The 13,707-nt window shown below is 47.4% G+C and overlaps 4 protein-coding genes across 6 annotated transcripts in view; 3 read left to right on the plus strand and 1 right to left on the minus strand.

Annotated features, from left to right (window-relative positions):
- The first annotated feature begins 36 nt into the window (after positions 1-36).
- On the plus strand, positions 37-6,367 carry MED31 (mediator complex subunit 31). The gene is made up of 4 exons (XM_081161387.1): positions 37-162; positions 960-1,037; positions 1,320-1,416; positions 6,008-6,367. The coding sequence occupies exons 1-4, from the start codon at positions 135-137 to the stop codon at positions 6,198-6,200; spliced, it is 396 nt and encodes a 131-aa protein (XP_081017513.1). The 5' UTR covers positions 37-134; the 3' UTR covers positions 6,201-6,367.
- The window catches only part of KIAA0753, a 60,493-nt gene continuing 48,114 nt past the window's right edge, over positions 1,329-13,707 (plus strand). The window contains exon 1 of one of the 3 annotated variants that reach the window (XM_081161384.1): positions 1,329-1,416. The gene's annotated coding sequence lies outside the window, so the exon portion shown is untranslated. Of the gene's footprint in view, positions 1,417-9,889; positions 9,950-10,343; positions 10,419-13,707 lie in introns of those variants that run through there. The other 2 variants (XM_081161385.1, XM_081161383.1) reach the window with 2 other exon arrangements.
- Positions 7,412-9,847, minus strand: TXNDC17 (thioredoxin domain containing 17). Its single transcript, XM_081161388.1, has 4 exons — positions 9,337-9,847; positions 8,720-8,801; positions 8,234-8,309; positions 7,412-7,623 (listed from the first exon to the last, which is right to left on the minus strand). Exons 1-4 carry the CDS (start codon positions 9,479-9,481, stop codon positions 7,555-7,557), a joined length of 372 nt encoding a protein of 123 aa, XP_081017514.1. The 5' UTR covers positions 9,482-9,847; the 3' UTR covers positions 7,412-7,554.
- Positions 10,275-13,634, plus strand: LOC308568836 (uncharacterized protein; the record flags this gene model as incomplete). Its single annotated transcript, XM_081162040.1, has 1 exon — positions 10,275-13,634. One exon carries the CDS (start codon positions 10,275-10,277, stop codon positions 13,632-13,634), a length of 3,360 nt encoding a protein of 1,119 aa, XP_081018166.1.

Genomic DNA, 13,707 nt, shown 5'->3' on the forward strand with positions numbered 1-13,707 from the left:
CGCCAGGCTGTGCCCGCCCCCGCATCCCACACTGCCCCGCGACAGGAAGGCGGAGCTGCGGCTTCCGGAACCTCCTCCGCCACTCCCGGCAGTTGCAGTGTGGGGTTGGTGGCGACTCGGCTTCTTTGCTTGTGATGGCCGCGGCTGTCGCTATGGAGACAGGTCAGTAGCCCTCGGAGCCTTGCGTCTTCGCGAACTGGCCTATCCCGGGCCCGACACCTCCTCCCGCTTCCCCGCGGGACTCCTCGCCGGCCTCTCAGCGGGGTTAGAATTCGGACGGGAGGCGCGAGGGCTCTGGTAGCCGTGGGGAAGGCGAAGGTAGTTCGGCCTTTTCAGAGTCTGGTTTGTTCGCAGACCCTTTTTCCTCACTTGCTAGTTCAACACCGACCCTATGGGCTTCCTCGCGTGGGTGAGACTAACCGAGAGGAGTTCCATTTGTTTTCTGCGTCTCAAATGAACTTTCATAAGTTTGAAATTTCATCGACACGCTCTCTGATTTTGCACACACGTCGGTCTCTTTTTCAGCTTGAATTTTAAACTTTGTTTCGGATTGATTTAACGTTCGCTTAGCACTTGCTTGACCTGATCACATTAACATTGTAACGCATTATTAAAATAGGGGAATGCATAGTTATTACCACTTACCCAGGGATCACTGTTAAAATCTCTGCATAGTGGCTCACAAGTGATAAATATCCTGCCTTCTGTGTGTTCTTGTTTTCTCTGATGACTTCTCTTTAGAGAAGCTTAAGTCATTTTAATCAGAGCTTTTCTTTTCTTACCCTTGTAAGGAAGGTTAATCTCCTCTCACATCCAGTTTAGAAAAACCGTCACCAGCCCTTCATGTAGAAATGTATCTCAGCATTAGTCATGTTTCTTTACTGCTGTTTTCTTTCTACAAATCAGTATTATATAAGGTGACCTTTATTTTGGATGATTTTTGCTATCTTCTCTCCTAGATGATGCTGGAAATCGACTTCGGTTTCAGTTGGAGTTGGAATTTGTGCAGTGTTTAGCTAACCCAAATTACCTTAATTGTAAGTTGTTGAGCACCTCATTGAATGGAGTTAATGATTTCTGACAGACAAGTTGCAATTCATATTAGTGTCTGCTTTTATACATTCTCAATTGAACGGAATTACTGCTGCACTTAAACTGGTATATATATAATTGAGCAAACTGGGACTTGTTTTTTGATTTCATTGTGTGTTGGTAGTGGGGATGTTATGTAAGTAAATTCTTTATGTTAGGAGTCACAAATCAGCAGTTCATGGATTGGTTTGCTCTACAGATGTATTTTTTTTTTTTATGCCTTTCAGTTCTTGCCCAAAGAGGTTACTTCAAAGACAAAGCTTTTGTTAATTATCTTAAGTACTTGCTTTACTGGAAAGAACCAGAATATGCCAAGTATCTAAAGTAAGTTTAATTTTTATAGTCCTAAATATGTATATACTTTATTATACTCCAGAACACTGATATTTAACAGACTTCTTAGTTTCACATTGGAAAAAATATATTTTGAATCTCTCTACTTCTTTTACGACCACTTTATGAGACACACTCATCTCTAACTTGGATTATTGCAGTAATCTACTAGCTGGTTATCTCTGCTTTCACTGTTACCTTTCTTCTCCCCACCCCCAGACAAACAAAGCAAAACAGTTCTTTACACAGAAGCCAAATTTATCTCTTAAAAATGTAAATCACAATATGTTACTTTCTTTCTTAGAATCTTTCAATGGCTTCCTATTGCATGCAGAATAAAACTCAGTCTCTTTTCTTGAGCTAAAGTTCATATGATCAGTCTTATCTGACCTTATCTTGTACCTCTCAACCCATCTCACTGGTTTTCTGACCCCAAGGAACCCACAGTCTGTAAATGCAGGAACATAGCCAATAGGTTAAAAATTTAAGAACGTAAAAAGGGGTACTTGTAAGGATGTTTTCTGGAGGAGGTAACCTTACCTGAGTTCTTAATAGCCACTGCCTTTTTTAGGGCCTCTTATTTGCCGAGTACTGTGCTCATTAAAAAAAGTATATATATATATATATATATATGTATATACACACATACACACATTTATGTTGTGCAAAAGATGCTGTCATTTTAATGGTTACTAAACTGCAAGAAGCATATTATAATCACAAACCTATTCCTTTTTAACGGTAAAAAATGAACTGAATTCACACCTCTGCTTTGTCTTAACTAGCTAGTCAAAAAGCAGTAATAAAACTTTTTGGTTTTTTTTCCCTAAACACACAAAAGTTTGAGAGGGAAATGTTTCAAATTTGTGCTTTTTATCCAAGTCACTTCTCATCTATGTCGAATAGTTGATTCACGAAGTTGCCAGTAAGGGACCCTTTGTACCCTTACTTGCTGTTTATAAACAACCACTTATTCACTTAATAATCCACAGAAAACACTTTTTTATTAGGTTGCAACATGTATGTATGTGGACTTAGAGACTTAGTTTCATCCACAGCATTGCTGAGATGGTCATCTACACTATGGCTAGAGGTTTCCATTGAGCCGATATTGCTCCATTTGGGGACAGCCAATTCCATTGTTAACTAGATGCTACAAAGTTCTTCCCTATATTGTGATATTATATACCTCTATGTAACTTCAATCCATGTTCCCAGTTTTGTCCCTGAATTAATCTAGAACCAGTCTCTGCCCTATTGGGGCAAGGGCCCTTCAGATATTTAAATTCAAGAGAGGTTGCAAATTAACCCTTGTTGGCATATCATTCAGTCCTCACAAGGATTTTGTTATTTTAACAGTTGCCAACATTTAAAGATTGGGAAGTTTTTTATAATCAGAATTCTAGCTACTAACTACTTGAAGCCATTTCTCGTGTCCTCCTTCAGATATTTTGCAATTATGCCTTATCTTACTCAGCCAAGAACTAAACACAGACCTTCAGATGTAAGGGTGCAGTGGACCAAATAGCACTTTTTTCTTCATTTGGACATTATACTTCTAGTACTTCAACCTAAGTTTACATTATCTTTGGAGGGGAGACTGGAGGGAGGAAGGATTCACATTGTTGATTTCCTGGGAGCTTTATGTCAACTAAAATCCTTCAGTTTTTATTTTCATTAATGCTATTGAGTTCTTTATTTGCGTCTTGTTTACTATTTAAAAATCTAAATGCATAGCTTTTCTTTTGTATCATCTTGTTAATGCTATAATTGTAGCCTGTCAAATTAATCATAATTCCTCATTGTATCATTTATGTATTCTGAGCATTATCTTTGGAGGGGGAACTGGAGGCGGGGCAGCAAACTTGTCCTTCAACAAGTTTGATAAAAGATCACTGTGTCTAAATTTAGTTATTGACTTTTAGGTGCTACTTGAGACCATTCTTAGTTGTCACATTATTTTACAGATGAAGAAACTAAACCTCAGAGAGGTTAAGTACCTTGTTCAAGGCCACCCAGCTGGTGAATTGCAGAGCTGGTATATGACCCAGGTCTTTTCATGAAGGTGCCTTCATGAAAAAGAAATAGCTAGGGTAGGTGAGGGTAGGGCATTCTAGGCTTAGCAACCAACAATTACAAGCAACTGTGTATCTGGAGTGTAGATAGCAAACCTATAATATCTTGGAAGGACAGCATGGTATTGGGCCCTACTACTCAGTGTGGTCCTCAGACCAGCAGTATTGCTATTACTTAGGAGCTTGTTAGAAATGTAGAGCTTAGGCCCCACCACAGACCTACTAAATCAGATCTGCATTTCAAGAAGTGATTCATGTACATATTAAAATTTGAGAAGCACTGCTGTAGTATATGGTTTTCCAAATTTTAGTCATTTGTACCACTTACACAGTTTTGGCTCTGTGTACTCCCTATATGATTTGATGTTTTTTATTTACTCATTTAAATTTGATGTCTTTTCTATTCAAAATAATTTCACTTACAAAACAGCATGGAAAAACAGTAAAGAGAATCCTTGTATATTCATCCATATATTCTTCTTTTTTTTTTTTTTTTAATATATCTTTATTGATTTCAGAGAGAGGAAAGGAGAGGGAGAGAGAGAGATAGAAACATCAATGATGAGAGTCATTGATTGGCTGGCCCGCAACCCGGGCATGTGCCCCGACCGGGAATTGAACCCCGATCGCCTGGATCCTAGGTCGACGCTCAACTGCTGAGCAACGCCCGGCAGGGCTCACCCATATATTCTAAATGTTAACATCTTATATAACCACAGTACAATGATCAAAATCAGAACATTAACATTAATATACTATCTAACTTTGTTATCTCATCTACAGATTTCAAATTTTGCAGGCTGTCTTACTAATGTCCTATGTCTGGTACAGTATCCATTCAAGGCTCATATGCTGCGTTTTGTCTTATGCCTTAGTTTCCTTTGATCTGAATTCATTGGTTTCCCCCCCCCCATGACTGTGACACAGAAATGATGCTGTATCCTTCTAGGTGTATCAGGAGTCACAGGAAGTCAATTTACCCACGACTGGTAATGTTAATTTTGATCACTTGGTTGAAGTGGTAGCTGCCAGTTTTCTCCGTATCACGTTACTATTTTTTCTATTTAATAAATGCCTTGTGAGGAAATACTTTGAAACTATGATGTCTTGTTTCATATCATACTTTTATCCACTAATTTTAGTATTTTTTTTTAAAAAAATGTATCGATTTCAGAGAGAGGAAAGGAAGGGGGAGAGAGAGAGACAGAAACATCAGTGATGAGAGAGTCATTGATTGGCTGTGAGCCCGCAACCCGGGCATGCGCCCTGACCGGGAATTGAACCCCGATCTCCTGGATCCTAGGTCGATGCTCAACCGCTGAACCACGCCCGGCCGGGCAATTTTGGTATCTATTGAAGATAACTTGCCTCAAAGAATCTTTACTGTGGTGATTTTCTAACTCTAATTCCACCATCCTTTCTACATTTATTAGCTGGAATTCAGTTGTAAGGAAGGAATATTCCCTTGTTCCCAATTTATTTATTCACTTAAAAAAGTTGCATGAGTATATAGTATGGACTTTTGGAATCTTATTTTTATTTTGTGGATTATAATTATATATTCGCTTGCTCCAGTGATTCCAGATATGGCCATTAGGAGCCCCTTCAAATTGTCTCGAGTACTTTTGATATGTCCCCTTAACTTTTTGAGCACTTTTCTTTGGTACTACATAATATTCTAGGTCCATCTTGTATGTTCCCTGCCTTAGTCCTGGAATCAGCCATTTCTCCAAAGAACCCTGGAAAATGCTATTTAAAACCTATGAATTGGGTAGTAAGTGTGCTTGTTGGTACCAGCGTCATTGCTCCTAGGCCCTCTCAGCATACAAACTAAGAACACATAATCTATGTCTATTTCTATGTCTGTGTAAAGTCATGAGTTCATACTGCTGTTTTCAATTCCTGCTCAATAACAGGGTTCATTCCTGTCTTTCCTGTTTCTTCATCTGTCTCTTTTTATGATAGCCAGAAATTTGGCTCTTTATCCACAGTATATTTATTTCTATCTTTGCTCAGTCTTAAGTAGGCATAATTTCAGAATTCCGTATCTCCATGGAAAATTTGTGCATAGTTCTTTCTGAAATTGACTCACTTTTTAAAAGTTGTCTTTTTATCATTATTGATGGAAAACCAAGCTATCAATTAAACACGTACTTACTAAAATTAAAAGTGTTCCTATTCCTCACCTTGGAAACTGCCAGATTAGAATAGCATGATTTGCCCCCAAATGTTGACTCCAATGACCAGTTATTGAATGGTCTTGGGCAAGTTACTTAATCTTCCTGAACTTAAGTTTTCTCACTTTTGAAAATTTTGCTTAATGCTGACTTTTGATCACTAGCTTCTTTGCCTAAGCAGGAAAAAAAGAACTCGATGTTACCAAAGTGTACTAAGTTAATGTTTCAGAAATTGTAGGCTACAAGATCATTTTTATATGAATAACTGATTAGAACTTGGCGTTATTGACTTCAGTTATGCCGATCACTAATTTATAAACTTAAACCCAGGTACCCTCAGTGTTTACACATGTTAGAACTACTCCAGTACGAACACTTCCGCAAGGAGCTGGTGAATGCTCAGTGTGCGAAATTTATTGATGAGCAGCAAATTCTGCACTGGCAGCACTATTCCCGGAAGCGGATGCGCCTTCAGCAAGCCCTGGCAGAGCAGCAACAGCAAAATAACACATCAGGAAAATGAAAAGCTGGATCCAGACCAGGCTCCTAAGACTGTATATATTGCTTTTGTACAGTGAAGACCAAAAAAGACTCATCTTACCTACTTTTATTGTGGTAGCACTTAGTACCTTGAGTGTGCTATTTAATCCAACTAACTTTTTATTGTTAATAGATTATTTCTGTTAAACCAAAACTGTTATTTGACTTCCCTCTGGATTTGTAAGTTTTTATTAGTATTTAACACAATCAACTGAAAAGAACAGAAACATTTGGTGCTTTAGACCAATTTAAGGAGGCAGTGTGGATGGGGCAAAGGGTAAGTGCATCTCCTGGAACCTTACTGTCCCTCAGATCAGCTACCTACCCTTCTTATCTACATAATAGAGTCATTGACTCTTCCTTATCTACATACCTAAGGAATGGAGTCAATGACCTCTTTAAATCACTGAGCAGGACCAGCATAAGGTTTCTTAAGTTCTGCAGGAGAGGAGGACATACCTGTATCACTAACTTGCTTTGCAAGAGCTTTTATAGAAGAATCATTGGTATGTCGCTGACCTAGTGATGGTAGGGAGATTGGTAGTTAAATAATTGGACTCTTGACCTTAGACTAGAACAAAGATGAGGTACCTCAAGTACTCGTGCTCATTTGGTAAAGCTAACATTGATTTGGAAGACACCACAAACCAGGCACTGTGTTAAGTGCTTAACTGCATTTTCGTTTTAGTCTCAGAACAATCTCTGTTCAAAAGGAGACTGAGGTTTAGACAGGTTAAGTAACTTGCCTATGGTTATACTACTAGTAAGTGGTAACCAGAGAGTGACTGACTCACAGGTTGGAGTCCTTCCTACGGCTAGGTTATATTGCCTCTGGCCCCCTGCTACTCATCTCTTCCCAAGTAGTACTCAGACAGATATAAAACAGCTGCCTGCTTGAAGTGGGGGCTGGATTAGATGTGCTGTGCTTTCCTTCAGTGGTTAGGTTAAGTTCTAAATTCTAAAGCCAAGAAGGTATTTTAGGAATAACAATTCTTTGTAAATTCATGGAATTTAAGGTAAAAGATCCTAATTCATTTAGAGATTTGGAAGCTATCTACTCACTATTAGGGGCTTTCAGATATTTCTATAACCTCCAGTAATACATTCCTCTGTGCTATTACTACCACTCCTGAAGACTTATTTTACCTTTATCTTAAAGCTATCCATATGTTATAAACAAACTGAGAGGCACGAGCATTTTATAGCACTCTGTTGTTTAGACATGCCAGTTTTTTTACATCATTTATTTATGTCTAACATGAATTCAAAGCAAGCATGCAGTTTCTTTTATACTAGAGCAAATCAGGAAATCAAGACACAATTGTCATAATCAAATCTTAATCTTCAGAGAACAACATCTCCACGAGGTTGGCCTGAAGACATTCCGATTCTACCAGTTTTTGAGGCTGTAAGAGAAGAACAGTCAAATTGTGACCCACTGCTACAAAAATGTTATTAGGACAGGATAGAGTTGTTCAGCCTTGAATGACAGAAATCTTGGAACCAAAAATTATGCCATTCAGAAACTTTCAACTAGTTGTAACAAGTTTTATGAAACAGTTAAGATATTTGCTTTAAGATGAATCATTAAAATACTTGGCTCAAAACAGACTAAAACAGGAGACAGCAAGCCAATGCCATCCCCTTGCCCTGAACTCTTTAATTTAGAATCCCAGGGCCATGACTAGAGGGGCCCTTTCTTTTCAACCAGAATTATGGGTTAAATGGAAAACAACCATTGATGCCAGTGTTTAAGAAATCATGTAAACCAACTTTATTGAGCAGCTGAAATTTTAAATTAATAGCTTTTAAAAAGCGTGAAAAAGATGTAATATTTAGATACATTACTAAGAGTTTATTGGGATTGGCCATAGAGGATGGACAAATGCACTCTGAACAGCAATGTGATACTTGGGATGAAATGTCAAGACCTTTCCACATCTGAATCCAGAACAAGTCAAAAGAGTTTTGACAGGGCGAATTGTAGCCCCAAAAGAGCTGAAGAAAGATACTCACTGTTCCATATTTAAGTAGTGTAGGCACTGCAGTTATTTTCAGGTTTTTTCTGAAGTCATTATTTGGATCTTTCCAACTATTTCGAAAAGAAAAAGTGATCATGAGAAACATTTACTTCCTTACATTTTGTTTAATACTGGATATATTCCTACATTTAATCTTTTAGTAATCATTGCTTTAGTTGTAAACATTTAAAACTTGAGGACTGTCACTTATTCCCCTGTGTAAAAGTTTTCATTTAAAGTGTGACTAAGATATAAATGTAAAGACAGTTAAGTTCTGAACTAACACCAGGCCAAATTCATTGAATTATCCTTCTAATACAAGTGGCTGAACATTCAAAATTTTAATTTGTACTTAATAGCTTCCTAATTGCTTGACTTATCCGAGTGTACCTTATACATAGAACCTGAGTTCCCAGACCCTTCCTGCCTGTTTGCAAAAGTCTAGTGCATGTCTGGGAAATGAGTATATATTGCTACTTACTAAGGTTTTTCTCCTACTTGGCAGTAGATGAACACACATCCTTCACAAATATGCTTCAGTCCCTCTCGTACGACTGGTTCGGCTTTAAAAAAAAGTTGATATAAAATAATTACACATCAACTCTACAATCAGGCACTGCTAAACAGTGTCCCTCTCCCCTCCCCTCCCCTCGGTGTTGCTAAGAACTCAGACTTTAACCTGCAGTTAACTGACGAGGTTAACAGAAGCCAGGGACTCTGATTTGAGAGCCACTTCAAGGGTAACTAAATCCCAGTCCTGATTTGTCCCCACACCCCAGCACCCAGAATAATGAAAGGCATAAACATTTGCTGACTGTCCCCAGTAAGACACTAATTATACTGAGTGAGTGAGAAGTTTTAAAGGACTAAATTTCAAGATTATATGGGTCGAATGGTAGAAAGCACTCTTGGGTGGGGATGGACTTAACAGGAGAGAAAGGGACAGGGTGGGAAAAGGAGGCAAGATGCCAGCTCATAGCCCTGCGGCTCTCCGTGAGTAAGACTCCTTCCTCTGCCTCTTCTCAATTCCGCTCTCTGGCCAGAGCTTTGGCCTTCCTGCCACGTCCTCTAGGCAGCAGCCCCGAATCCCGGCCTCACCCAGCGCGCAGTCGGGGCACCAGCTTTTCCCGTCGGCGTCCTTAGAACCGGTAAAGTAGGCGAAAATGGTCTTGCCTTTGTGCTGCTCCACAGCTCGGCTGAAGTCCTCGAAGCCGGACACACTCACCTCCTCGTACGGGGCCATCGGAGAGCGCTCCCGGGACTGCGGGCCGCCCGGGGAGGCGCGGAGCCGCACCGCCTAGAGGCGGGGCCCCGCGTGGGGCGGGGCGGGGCGGGCCCGTTTCCGGGTGCGCTAGGAGACCTGGCGCCGCAGGGAGCCCACGGGGCTTGGGTGCTACAGGGGGCTCGGAGGGCCAGAACTCCTTCGTACCGCCTTTCTGCGCCCGTTGCTCCGATCTTCCCATTCTGGTTCCATTCCGAAACCCAGGCTTCTGCCCTGACCTGGGCTCAGCCCCAGCCGCGTCTACAATGGCTGCAGAACCTGACGCTTTGCAGCCCTAGGGCCTTCAGGTGGCTCGCTAGCCCCAACGGCTCCCAGGCCGCCCCGCGCCTGTTGCTATGGCGACTGGGCGAGCGGCCGGAAGCCAGGCCTAATTGAGGCCCCCCCCTCCCGCCCGCTTCCCAGTAGCAGCGCTCCGCCGCCTCCGGCCGGGTGGGCACCCGCGGGGTTGGGGGATTCTGGGGAGCCGCCTTAGGAGTCATGGGCCTGGGGGAGGGGAGACCTTGCCCCAGGGCTGATCCTGCTGCTCGTCGCCCCTAATTACCTACCCTCCCGCCTGGGCTTTGGGGTCGGGGGGGCCGGGGAGGAAGTCCGGCTGCGTGGCGGGAGCTGGGTGTGTGAGAGCGAGTGCGGAGCGGCGCCGGGAGCCGGGCGCCCGGCCTGCGTGGGGGACGATGGGAATTGCCCTCGAGCGATGAGCCGGGCGACCTGCCGCGGGGCCGCGCCCGGGCTGCGCAGGGGCGGGCGAGCCGCGGGGATGCCGCCGCCGGGCCGCCGTGGGGGGCCCTGCAGGGCCGGGCGCGGAGCTCGGCGGCCGAGGGGGAAGAGATGGGCCGCAGGGACGTCCCGGGGCCGCGGAGCCAGGCGCCGGGCGAGGCCCGCGGTGTGGGGGACGCGCTGTGTGAGTGCGGAGAGGCCGCGGGACCGTCGGCAGCCACCCGGGGAAAGACGAGCGGCGGAGGCAGTGGAGGCCGCAGGGGCGGGCGCGGCTGGGAGGACGCCTGGCGCTGCAGGCTCCGCTGAGGCCGCGGGGGACCCCGGGGCCGTGTGGGTGAACGGGGCCGTGGGGGAGCCCCAGGTGGTGGGGCCCGCCGGGTCCGTGTGGGTGACCGGCACTGGGGAGGAGGCGCAGGCGGCCCACCGGAGTCCCCGCGGCTGTGAGGGAAAGGGCCGCCCGGGCTCCGCGGGGCACGAGAGCATCCTGGAGCTGTGGCTGAAGGTGCAGGCGATGAGGGCCGCTGCAGGGTGTGGGGAAGGCAGCCGAGTCGTGCTCCATCCCGTCCCTGCCGGGCAGGGGCCCGTGGAAGGGGGTGTACCTGGGCGAGCTTCCTGGGTGGAGACCAGCCGCGGCGGCCTCACCGGACCGTGGGTGGAAGGACGGCTTAGGGCGGCCCCCCAGGCCTCAGACGGGGCTACAGCTGCTGCCCTAGGGGCAGGTCGTGAGAGGCCCCCCGGCTTGTGCGGGCCGGGACTGGCTGCGAGGGTGCCCCCTGAGGGGGTGCCTGGGGCTGTGGAGATAGGTTCTGGGATGGCCCCACACCTGCTGGGGGGAGGGCAGGCTGCGGGGGTGCCCGGGACTGTGGCGGAGGGAGGCTGTGCCGGTGCCCCAGGCCCTTGGGGAACAGCACCGGCTGTGGGGGTGCCTGGGGCCCCGGGGTGGCCTGAGGCTGTGGAGGGAGAGGCAGGCGGTGGGAGTGCGCCAGGTGTGTGGGGGGGAGGGCGTCCAGTACAGGCGCCTGGGGCTCCCGCACAAGAGGCCGTCTGTGGGGACACCTTATGGGGCGGGGGACAGGCGGTGGAGGCCCCCAGAGCTGTGGAGAAGGAAACTGCCTCTGTGGGTGCTCCAGGCATATGGCAGAGGAGACAAGCTTTGGAGGAGACAGGCTCTGGGGGCATCCCTGACTTGTGGGGCACCAGACAGCCTGTAGGGGTACCTTGTGCTGTTGAAGAGGAAACTAGGTGTGGTGGTGACCCAGGATTCAGGGAAAGGGGACAGGCTGTGTGGGTAGAGACAGGCTCTGCGGGTGACCCAGGCTCATGGGAAGCTGCCCAGACTGCAGAGGTATCTGGTCCTGATGAGCAGGAGGCAGGTCCCGGGGGTGCTCCAGGCCTTTGGAGTGTAGGACAGGCTATGGGAGTACCTAGGGCTTTGGGGAAGGGGGCAGGCTATGGGAGTGTCTCTGGTCTGTGGGGAACAGACCAGCCTGTGGGTGTGTCTCAGGCTGGGGTGGTACCAGGAGCCACAGGAGAAGGTTGCGGTGGCATCCCAGGCCTGTGTGACAGGCAGCAGGCTCTGGGGGTGTCTCTGGCTGATGCAGTGCCAGGGGTAGTTGGGGAGGAGACGTGCTGTGAGAATGTCCTGAATCTGTGGGAAAGGAGGCAGGCTGGTGGGGAGCAAGAGGCTCTGGTGCCTACAGCTTTAGGGGTACCCGGGTCTTTTTATCAAGAGGCAGGATATAGGGATGTTTCATGTCTGTGCAGGAGACAGGCTGTGGGCTTGTCTGAGACAGTAGAGATGTCTGAGGCACCAGGCATGCCCAAGGACAGGTGTGCCCCCGCCGGGGTCCCCACAGCTCTGGGTGTGCCTGGGTCTGGAAGGGTGCCTGCCGCTGTGTGGGTGTCTGGCCCTGTGTGTCCAGCTATCAGCTCTAGAAATGTCTTGAACCTGTGGGAAAGAGTTCACACTGCTAGAATACCCGTGGCTTCAGGGGTGCCTGCGGCTTCTGAGGAACTGTTTGCTGTGAGAGAGAATGCTGGTTCTGCGGCGTTCCCAGGGTTGTGGGGAAGGAGACAGGTTCCCGGGGTTTCCGTGACTGACAGGGTTGCTCTGGCTCCTGAGGTTCCTGGGCTTATTGGGGAGGAGACTGGCTCTGGGGGTGTCCCAAGATCTTGGGGAAGGAGACAGAGTACCAGGGTTCCTGTGGCTGCCGAGGTGCCCACTGCTGCTTGGGTGCCCTGTCCTTTGGGGGTGGAGACTGGCTCTGGAGGTTTCTCACACTTGGCAGGAAGGAGACAGACTGCAGGAGTACCAATGACTGCAGGGGTGTCCACAGCTGGTGGGGTGTCTGTGGCTCCCAGGGCACCTGGGCCTGTGCAGGAGGAGTCCGGTTCTGGAGGTGTCTCAGGCTTGTGTGGAGAGAGAGAGAGAGTGCAAGGACCTGCAGGTGCCAAGGCTCCCACAAGGGTGGTGATGCCCACCACTGCCAGGATGCTTGGGCCCACAGGGGAGAAGCTGGGCCCTGGAAGCATCTCAGGCTTGTCGGGAGGGAGACAGACTGCAGGGGTATCCATGACTGTGGGGGAGGAGACACTCTCTGGGGGTCTCTTGGCCTTATCAGGAAGAAGACAGACTGCTGAGATGCCTGTGGCTGCTGGAGTTTCCATGGCTGTGGGAGTGCCCACGGCTGCTAGCGTTCCTGGGCTGGTGGTGGGTGGTAGTAGCTCAGGGGATGTCTCAGGTGTATCGGAAAGGAGACCGGCCCCTGAGAGGCCCACTGCTGCCAGGGCTTCAGGGCCTGCTGACAGGGAGACTGGTTCTGATGGTGTCTCAGGCCTGTGGAGAAGGAGACCCAATGGAATAGTCCCTGAGGCTGTGAGGGTGCCTCTGTCTTTGGGGGTGCTTGCAGGTGGAGGAGTTCCCATGGCAGGGCACATGCCTGCTGCGATGTGGGTGATGGGGTCCACAGGAGAAGAAACGAATGCTGCTGTCTCGGGCCTCACTGTGGTGAGGAGACAGTCTGCAGAGGGACCTGGGGCTTCAGGGCAGGAGAGGGGAGGTAGAAGTATCCTGGGGCTGGCAGGGAGGAGCCAGGCAGCACGGATGTCTTACACCCATGGGCGTGGGACCAGGTTGTGGAGCTGCTCAAGGTCTGTGGGGGAAGAAACAGACTATGAGAATGTGCCAGGAGTGTCAGGGACAAGAATGCCTGTGGGGGTGGGTGAAGCTGTGGAAGTGTCCCCAGTTTCAAGGGAAGAAACAGACATTGGCCTTTTCAGAGATCACCCACAGCAGAGAGGGAGGAGGCAGACTGGAGGAGTGTCTGGAACCAGAGTGAGGGGGGACAGTTTGGGAGGAAATTGTATGTGGGAGGACAGATTGAGGGGGGCATTGCAGTAGTATACGTAGGGAACGAGTTGGGGGTCCTGGGACTTTTTGGGAGGGAACAGTTTGGGGGGAGATTTTTCCTGGG

The sequence above is a fragment of the Miniopterus schreibersii genome (genome assembly GCF_964146895.1).
Source record: "Miniopterus schreibersii genome assembly, chromosome: 16".
Classification (NCBI taxonomy): Eukaryota; Metazoa; Chordata; class Mammalia; order Chiroptera; family Miniopteridae; genus Miniopterus; species Miniopterus schreibersii.